Source organism: Dromiciops gliroides, chromosome 4, assembly GCF_019393635.1.
Source record: "Dromiciops gliroides isolate mDroGli1 chromosome 4, mDroGli1.pri, whole genome shotgun sequence".
In the NCBI taxonomy this organism is placed as follows: Eukaryota; Metazoa; Chordata; class Mammalia; order Microbiotheria; family Microbiotheriidae; genus Dromiciops; species Dromiciops gliroides.
Window position 1 is genome coordinate 20,170,788 of NC_057864.1, and position 9,604 is coordinate 20,180,391.

The 9,604-nt window shown below is 47.2% G+C and overlaps 1 protein-coding gene across 3 annotated transcripts in view; it reads left to right on the plus strand.

The window, feature by feature from the left end:
- MYSM1 (Myb like, SWIRM and MPN domains 1) overlaps window positions 1-9,083 on the plus strand; it is a 30,355-nt gene extending 21,272 nt beyond the window's left edge. For all 3 annotated transcript variants that reach the window (XM_044001593.1, XM_044001592.1, XM_044001594.1), the window contains 5 exons: window positions 221-353; window positions 3,770-3,875; window positions 4,027-4,084; window positions 6,554-6,753; window positions 8,696-9,083. In XM_044001593.1, coding sequence (XP_043857528.1) covers window positions 221-353; window positions 3,770-3,875; window positions 4,027-4,084; window positions 6,554-6,721 — 465 coding nt within the window. In that variant the 3' untranslated portion in view covers window positions 6,722-6,753; window positions 8,696-9,083. The remainder of the gene's footprint in view (window positions 1-220; window positions 354-3,769; window positions 3,876-4,026; window positions 4,085-6,553; window positions 6,754-8,695) is intronic.
- The last annotated feature ends 521 nt before the right edge of the window (window positions 9,084-9,604 follow it).

The window sequence follows — 9,604 nt, forward strand, 5'->3', positions numbered from 1 at the left end:
TTCCTGCCTCCCACCCCAAGGGCCAAGATTTCTTCTTATTTATCCCCATCCCCAGAATAAGGAGGCGCCTATTTGTTTCTGATGCTAAGAGCAAATTAGGATTTTTTTTTTCTGCTTTTCTGGAAATGTTCATTATATTTACTGGTGGGGTTAAACCTTTGCTTTTTAAGTGATATAATTGTAACTCAGCATTTCCTGGGTTTTGTCCTCTTTGTTTTAGAGTTATTTCTCCAGAGGTGGAGCAATGTTCATTGGGATGATCATTAGCCCATATAATCGCAACAATCCTTTACCGTATTCCCAAATTACCTGCCTGGTTATAAGTGATGAAATTAGTTCAGATGGTTCTTACCGTAAGTATCCAATGAAAACTCCTCCTATTTCCTATCCTCAGTACTTGGCATTTTAAAAGCAGAGGAATTGACTGATGCGGAATTTTTGCCCCCAAGGGAGTTTTATGGTATGGACAAAGGGTCCCCAACTTCCAGACAACCCAGACTTAGAGGTGGCTGCCACCTCCCCCCGGTGCTCCTGTGGGAACCCTGAGAAAATGTCTCAGAGCTTTTCGGAGGCCCTGAATTCAGGAGGGAGAGAAGCAGTGCCAAGTTGGGTTCTTTAAAGCAAGCAAGGAAGCAGCCAGAAAAACCTGGCTATCTCCCTGTTGTGACACCACCTGAAATTCCACCTAGTCCAGGTTCTTGATGTGTTGGCCAACATCCTCTTCTTTAAAATGCAGATCTCTGTGGGAGGCTGTTTGTCCCATGAGGCCTGGCACAGTACAGGCACCTAAACATGTCTCCTGAATGCTTCCTCAAGCCCAGTGGCTGCCGCTACATGAGGGATTCAGAGCTCGATTGTGGTGGGGGGATGACACGTGTCCCTGGAGAGCACAGAACATTTTGTGGGGGAGGGCAGGCTGAGCCAGGCCTATCTGTGGGTAGGTGGTCCTGTCTGCTCTGAGAAAGAAAGGGGCATCAGCATTGAGAGGGAATGTGGTAGCCCAGTCAGGAATCTTGAGAACCCATGCCAACTCTGTTAAGAACCATTGGACAAGTCTTATATCAGGCTTCACGGTCCTCATCTGTAACATGCCTTCAGGCTTTAAATACTTCTAGTAAGATACTGGTTCCTTCCCTCATGAAGCTCAAAACTGGTGCAGCACGTAAGACAGGTATATAAATAACTACTCTAGTACATGACAGTCTAGGATAGTCCGGGGAGAGAGAGAGAGAGAGCAGGCCTTGGGGGCAGGAAGTCCTGCCTCTGACACTCCCACCCAGGGGCCCTGGGACCCTGGCTGCCCATCGCTGTTCTTGTTGCCTCAGGCCGGTCTCTGTGATGCCATCTCGGAGCAGGGAGTCAGGTGCACTGGCAGAGCAGTCCCAGTCATGGTCCCATCCAAAACCCCCAAAGCAACATGTGACATTATTTTACTGGGGATGACTTTCTCATTTCCAGGTGACAGATGTAAGTCAGGCTACCTTTAGTCACTGACCACAGAGAGGCAGACACCAGGCTTAAGTCCCAGCTCCTCTCCTTGCGGTGCTGCAGTGGGCAGACCCTTAACTTCTGTTACCACATCTCTAAAAAGATGATAGTCCTTGTTTGTCAGGGGCCTCGGAGGAGGGAGTGGGCTGACTCTGAGTAACATTTGAGCATTGCTTGAACAAATCATTGGGAAATGATTTAACTCTTAATTCTCTTTCTAACTTCTTGAGTCTCTTGTGGGTAAGCCCTTTGCTTACTATTAATGCAGAGTATGAGCCCAAGTGCTTCGGTTTTTCTGAATGTTTAGTGGATGAAAACGGAAAGGCAGTTTTTGTTGGTTTACATGATGCACATACATGCATTTGATTCGGCGTTTGAGGGAGTCATTGGTGTTTCCGAAGTTATCTTCTCACTCAGCTCTGGCGACCACAAATAGAGTTTATTCCTTCCTCTTCCTCCTCCTTCCTGTCTTAGTCGAAGTTGAGATTCACCTCCGAGGTGGTGAACAGGTGCTTCACAAATGAACTTCCATTGTGGTCTCCTCTCTTCCTGACTTCCCCCCGTTCCCTTTTATGGGCAGTTGAGTAATGAAGCGAGCAGAGCATATACCTAATTTTGTTTACTAGACTTTCAAGAAAAGATCCTTGAATATAACTCCCACTTAGGGGGCTCTTCACTCATGCGCCTCTCCTGGAGAACCAGAAAATAAAGAGAAAGTTTGCCTGGGGCCGGACTGGGCAGATTGAAGTCATGGAAAAAAATCAGCATAAGACTAAGGGTTGGATCCTCCTTGGAAAGGCTTTCCCTCCTTCTCTCAGCCATCACTCCCACGCTCCCCTTCCCCTGCACCCACTTCCCATCACCTTGTGTCTGTTCTCTGTGCGTCTTCAAGCTTCTCTATCTCCGGGATCCCGCCCAATGCCTGCCGCGTCTAGACACTGAGTAAACCCTTGCTAAATGGTTACTGTAAGGGCTACAATTGTAGCTCTGCCATCTAAAATCTAATGAGTGGTCGCCAGGAAATCAGAAGCTTTACCCAGAGTATTTAAGTGTCTAAGTATTTATTACAGAGCATGAGGATCAGAGAGAAAGGTAAAAAATCTAACTCTTTCTAAGAGGCCCCATCATCCGACCACCCATGGCCAGGCCAGGAGCCAAAAGAGGAAGATGCCCTCCACCAGCCTCCGCTTCCTACTTCAGGTCCCCCTCCCAGAAACGGGAGGCTCCTCAAGTTGATTGGCCAGTAGCTTTGATAGACAGCACCCACGGTCACTTCCTGACCGCATGGCTTGCCCTCAGATGCCTTCTCCTCCTGGCGGAGCTTTCCTGCAGTAGCTCTCCAGCAGGTGGCGCCATTCCAGTCATTACACTAAGAAGGCAGATGTTTCTAAATAATCCAATTTAGTTCTATTTGGGCATAAATATGTTCGTTTATATCTGTGTTTTATATAGAAATCTGTATATAATTTACCTCATGTCTGTGTACATGCCTGCATGCGTGCCTACTGTAGAGGCAGGGACAGAGAAAGGGGGGGGGTATGTGTGTGTACATATGTGTGTGCATGTGTGTACATGTGTGTGTGTGTATATACTTCAGCACTTCCTAGACTGGAATCCATTCATATATGCATCATCCTTCCCCATTCCTCCTCTTCTAGCACATGTCCTGACCCTTTCTCCAGAGCAATATCTGGCAGCCTCTCCTTGAGCCCACCTCCCTCCCTCATGAGCCTCTAAGAGGCTTTGTGTAAGGAGCTTGGAAGATGGGGTTCAGATCCCAGCTGGGACGCTTGCTGTGCTCCCCCTAATCTCTTTGCTTCTCCAAGACTGAATTTCCTTGTCTGTAAACTGAGTTTTGGGTAGGGAAGGCTCTTGGTAAACCTTCAGGCACCACATCATTGAGATTTTATATTTTGGCAAAATAGGATTTTCAGGCCTGCCCTAGTTGTGGGAATGCATGCTGGGATACGACCCAGGCAGCCCCTGGGGAGTTGGTTAGGCCAGGGTTGTAAGAGTTGCCCTCTCATTCATTGTAAGAGATAAAGGATAGGGGGCAGCTACGTGGCGTAGTGGATGGAGCACTGGCCCTGGATTCAGGAGGACCTGAGTTCAAATCCGGCCTCAGACACTTGACACTTAACTAGCTGTGTGACCCTGGGCAAGTCACTTAACCCTCATTGCCTTGCAATAAAATAAAATAAAAAGAACATAGTATTTTTTTAAAAAGAGAGAGATAAAGGATAATGGTTGGTGGAAAGTATGTGTTTGTGCTTTTTCCTAGGTGTCCCTTACAAATTCCAAGTACAGCAGATGTTGGGAGAACCTCGATGGGAATTGGTGTTTGAAAAAGCAAGATGGATGATTGAAAAATACCGGCTGTCCCTGAGGTATATTCTGACTGTAGAGCTATCATGTCTCCTCATTAAGCCATAAAGCCATTAAAGAAAGCCCAAGTCAAATGTAAAATTGGATCACTTCCACCCCAGAGCTGAATAGTTCGTGTTGTTTCCTTACTCTCTTTTCATATTCTTCTTGCAGCTGTGTCCCTATGGATAAAATCTTTCGCCGGGATTCTGACCTGACTTGTTTGCAGAAAGTAAGATGCCTTTTAAAAACTGGTTTCATTGTTCACAGTATCTGAAGCTATTCATCTCTGTGTGTTATCCCCTGGTACCCAGGGCTTCATGGATGAATTTGCTGTCTCTTTCCTTTTATTACTTCTCCCTTTCTAAAATTAATTTCCAAGAGATAATTAGAAATGTGTTTTGGTGCCCAAGCTTACATATGAAATGATGATGCCTTAGAATACACACTTGTTAGCATTGCCCAAGCTTACATATGAAATGATGGCGCCTTAGAATACACACTTGTTAGCATTGCGGGATAAACTTCATTACATACAGTGGATGGTATTTTTCTCATTTTCTTAAGTATAAAAGCATTACGGGTAAATCTCAGCTTTGCATTTGATCACTTTAGGACAGGTTGCCTAAACCTCACAATTGAATTGTTAATCAGCATTTTTTCTGTTCTGCATTTCTGTCAGTGACTTCCATCAAATCTTTGAGTTTTCACTGAGCTGGAAGCCATAACTCACACAATGAAATGACAGGGTCAGGACACTCTGTCAGGATATAGGGATGGCTCAGGCTCCTCAGGCAACATTCAGAAGGTGTAAGACACAGCATAAGATCCTGTATGTGGGTCTAAAAGGTCAGCTCTGGGGCAGAGCAGGGCAATGGACTGGGGGCTAGAAGTCAGTGTAGAGAGATGGTGATGATCTAATAAAAGCATTTATGCGCACGCTAAGGTATACAGAGCTCTGTGCCTCCATTGTCTCATTTTAAAAAGCCTTGTTTTATTGGCCTGTGAGTTTGGGATCAATCAACAGAGGCAGCTAGGAAGGCCTGTGTCACCTTAGGCAGCATCAGTGGATGCCCACAGAAAGGACAAGGATGGGTCTACCTGTCATTCCCCCTGGTCAGACCCATGTGGGGCATCATGTCCAGTATTGGGCACCACAGTGTAGGAAAGACCCTGACCAGCTGAACCAGACCCAGGAATGGGTGAGCAGTGTTAAGACTGCCAGGTGAGGGGCAGCTAGGTGGCACAGTGGGTAAAGCACTGGCCCTGGAGTCAGGAGGACCTGAGTTCAAATCCAGCCTCAAACACTTGATACTTACTAGCTGTGTGACCTTGGACAAGTCACTTAACCTTCATTGCCTAGCCAAAAAAAAAAAAAAAAGCCTGCCAGGTGAGATGTGACAAAGAACATGGGTGTTGATCCTAGAGAAGTATCTTTGAGGTGATGGTATTTGAAGGGCCTCAGAGAAAAGGATTTGGACCCCTGCAAACAGTGCAACAAGGAGCACGGCTAAGAAATGGAACAGGGCTCCTTGGGAGCCAAGGCAGGATGCTTATGGTGCTGGGTGAACAAGGCGGCCTTGGGGAGCCCTTTCACATGTGCGCTCCTGTCAGTTTGTAGTTCCCGACTTGGTGCTAGAATTAACTCAGAGGAAATAAAAGATTGTTTGGTTTTCCGTCCCCTCCAAGTCTCAAGTCTTGTCTGAGGAGTTGAGACCGGTCAAGGCACATTGACGTTTTGAAAGCTTCACTTGGGATAGGACATTTAAATGTATTCTGAACGTTGTTCACAAGTGATCTCATTTCAGAGAGCTTAGTGTTGTGGGTCACATAGTCACCACTTCCACAAGAGGGCTCATAATAGACCTAACCAGGACCAAGATGCCATCTTGTCCAGTCTGTACCTGACCACGTGGCCCCTCCACAACATCCCCAAGCACTCCTGTAGCCTCAGAGACCTCCTGGGAGGATGGCGAGCCCCCTGCCTGCTGGGGAGGCCTTCCACTGGGCTTTTTGTACCTCAGTTGGCTCTGCCAGCCCTGCTCCGCACATGGGAGCCCTCCAGATAATTGAAGATGACCCATGTTCCCTTCTGCAATGACTGACTTCTAAAGATGAGGCTCAGATTATCCAAGCTGAGAAGCACCCACCATCCACTGCCAAGTCATGTGCCAAGAGTCAGTGGGCCAGAATAAGTGTCTCTTCTTGTGCAGCCATTAAGCACAAGTGGGTTTTCCTCTACATTCAAGAAGAACGGTTCTCATGTGAGTTCTGTCAAGGGGCTTTGGTAAAGGGCATTAAGGTTTTCATCATTAGCCAGATTCCCTTTCCTTGACAGTGGTGGGACATCCGGAGAGAGACAAGCCTTTTGAAGAAGTTGGAGCTCAGTTTGCTTATATGTAGCCTGGGGATAGTGTTGCCCATCCTTCCTCATGCCGGGGTTGTCCATGGAAAGCTTAGAAAACGGTGACGTCCCTTTCCAGTGATCGAATTTGTAGCCGTGATCCTTCCCACGATCACCTCTTGGTCCCATCACCTTCCCATTCCTGGCTTCCCACGTGTTCTTAGCCAGTGAAAGGATGACATAAAAACTCGGCTTTCCATCCCCTCCCCTTAAAACTCGTAGAAGGTCGATGGCTATGAGGCATTTCGTGCATTTATTCTGCAATGTGCTAAGGTGGAGCCTTTTCTTTTGAACCAGCTAATGGAGTGTCTAAGGAAGACCCTGGGTGAAGTGACCGACGGCCACGCTGCTGAGGAATTCTTGGCTCAAGTAGAGAATTTGTTCCTTTCCTGTTACAGAAGCACACCAGAGAAGGGCACAGCTGGAGAGGGCTGTGCTGGGCGTCCGCCCCAGCTGTCCTTCTGAAAGCTCTGTCACTGCACGTTGGCATTTTAAAGGTAAAGGCATTGGGGGAACCCACCTGCAGAGTGGCCATGATTTCCCAGTGTCCTCCTCTGGCACCCGTGGTGGCTGTGATGCCCATGTTTTATCTGATTAAAACCATCCAGACTGGAGCAGGGGAATTGGTGCTGTGAACACACCGCCACAGGACGTGGGCTCTCACCTCAAGGGTGCTCGCCAAGGGGCCGTAGCAGCTGTCGAGCGGCTGAGAGGCCTGTCTGTGAGCGGCTGCCAGGGCAGGTTGGTGCTGTTTCAGTGACCTGTACATTTCTGCACTCTGTCCTCAAACAACCATTGTTCTCTTCATTCAACCCCATGAAGTTTTTTCTGTTTTCTTTCCAGCAAGGAAAGGGGCCAGTCAGTGGTGGGTTGGAAGATAACGTACGTGTGTGTGTGTGCGCGCGCGCATAGCCACTTGCTGTTAGGAAAAAGGGAAAACTCGGGAGCACTGAGTCGAGCTGGTCATTGGCTCCAGAAGACTCTCCAAACTTGTGATTATCCCCTTTATTAGCGAAAAAATAAGTTTTCTGTGGGCTGTATCACTTAGTGACCTTAAAAACTTTTCTCCCTATTGCTTCTAAGCAAGAGGCAAAAGACCAAAGAGGGCCCGAGTTCTGGAATTCCACAATTTCCTTTTGTTTGGTCTTATTTGAATTACAGGGTCCATCATAGGGTGAGTCTGGCTTGGGGACAATTTCCTAGACTTTCCTCATTTACCCTGAGGATTGATTCAAAGGAAAATCCCTGCAAGGCACTCAATCGGACAAACCAATTATGTTCCCTGTGTAATATTTACTAAGGCATAAATTGTGATTAGTTAATTGATTGGAATTAGGGCATTCTGCTTAATCCGCAGTTACTAAGAAAATTTGATTAATTCCAATGCTCCCTCTTCTTTCCCCCCACCCCCAATCCTAATTAATAATCAATCAGCAAGTATTTACCAGCTGCCATGCTAGGTACTCACGCTTCACATAGGAATGCCCTGTATTTACTGAGGGACTGTGGCATGTTTAATGGTTGTGTATGAGAAGTGAACAAGTAAGCCTGTGAGAGTGGAGTGTAGAGTATGTGAAGGATAATGGTGTGCAATCAGCCTTGGAGGGTAAACTGGATCAGATGGTGAAGGCTTTAATGCCCAGTAAAGGCATTTGTTTTGTGCTGAGGTCGGTGGGGATCCCCTGAAGCTTCTTGGGCAGGAATATTACTTGGCAGCCTCGTGGAAGGTGTGTGTGTATTAACATGGGGAGAGATTGGCTGCATACAGGGAGAGCCTGGAGAAGAAGATTATACTGCCCAGGCAGTCAGGAGTGAGGGCCTGGGCTGGGGCAGCTGGGAGGGCATGAGTAGGCTCTACATAATGGAGTGTTTCTCCCTAAGCCAGATTCTGGTAACATTTAATTGAGCTTATTCTTAGACAACATCCAGACCTGTCCTGAGGCTGTACAATTTGGGGCAAATCACAACTTCTCTGGGCCTTAAGGGGTTTGTATTAGAAGATCTTTAAGATCCTAAAGCAGTAGCATATACTTCTCCAACTTTAACTATGTTGTGAATTAGTGCCTGGACAGCTTTTAAATGGGATATGTCCCATCCCATCTTTCCCCTACTCCCCAGAAAAATCACTGCAAGAAAATGAGGCGTTCTAACCGCAGCAATGAGCCAAAGAAACTTGTAGGCCACATATGTCCTGAAGCTGTGGGACTGACCTAGACGGTCCCCTGTCTGAGAAGGTAGTACCGGCCGAGAGGTCAGCAGGGAAGGCTCATCCTCTTCTCTGCATGTCACCTGCCCAGTTTTGTTTGAGAAAACAGGAGGAAGGCCTGACTGGACATTCTAGGGCGACCGCTTTCTCAGATTGACTCCCTTGCCAATTATCATAAATAACACCTGCAGGCCTGCTGTTTTAACCATGTACTTAATATAATTTTGATTTAGATCCTCCTGAGTTGTTGGCTCTCTTCAGATCTGCGGTGTTCTATCCCCGAGTTGTGTGTGGCATAAAAGCTTTCTTTGTCTTCCTGCGTGTGTGGCGTGGCCGTTGATGCTCCTTCCCCAAATGCTCGCAGCGTACTCAAAAGGAAGCCTCCACCTGAGCCGCTTTCTACACGAAGAGCCAAGCTGTGCCTTACAGGCCTGTACCATGTGTGGATAGCATTTATTTGTAGAAATATGCACGGTCTTCATCAAGATGAGCGGACCTCCCGTCCCCTGTAACCTACTGTAGAATGGAAAGAAAGACCTAAGGGATCTCTCTGGGGTGTTACCTTGTTCAAGACATGAAAGAAAAAGCCCCTCAAAGATGGGAGATGAATAAAAAGATGGAAAACCAAACTTGGCTTGTATTTGTCTTTCAAACAACTGCATTTATTAAACACCTGGTGTGTGCCCGGCACTTGTACCCGGAGCTAGGAGTAAGAGTTCCTGATCCCCAATTTATCAATAAAAAGTAATTTTGTAGGAAGAGAAGGTCGCTAACAATGGAGGTAACTGAAAATGCCTCCTCTCAGAGGCCAGAAATGGAATGTCGTCTGCAGGGTAGAACAAGGAGGCAGACCCAGAAGCCCAGACCATAGAATTCAGTAGGACGAGTGATGTAAAATCAGCCTGGAAGAGTTATGAAGGGCCTTAAAGGCCAGAGGACTGACCATTATCCTGCATCAGGAAATCCCCAAATGGGGGTGGTCCCTCATGAAGTAGCAGCTCCTGCAAAAGGGAAGGACGGTGTCCCATTGAGCCACTTGGAGTGTGCTCACCAGATCAGTCTCCTGCTGACAGGCACGGAGAGGAGGGAGAGAAAACGCATGCCCAGCCCCTTGCTCCTCTAAATCTGAGCTGGGCTGGCCT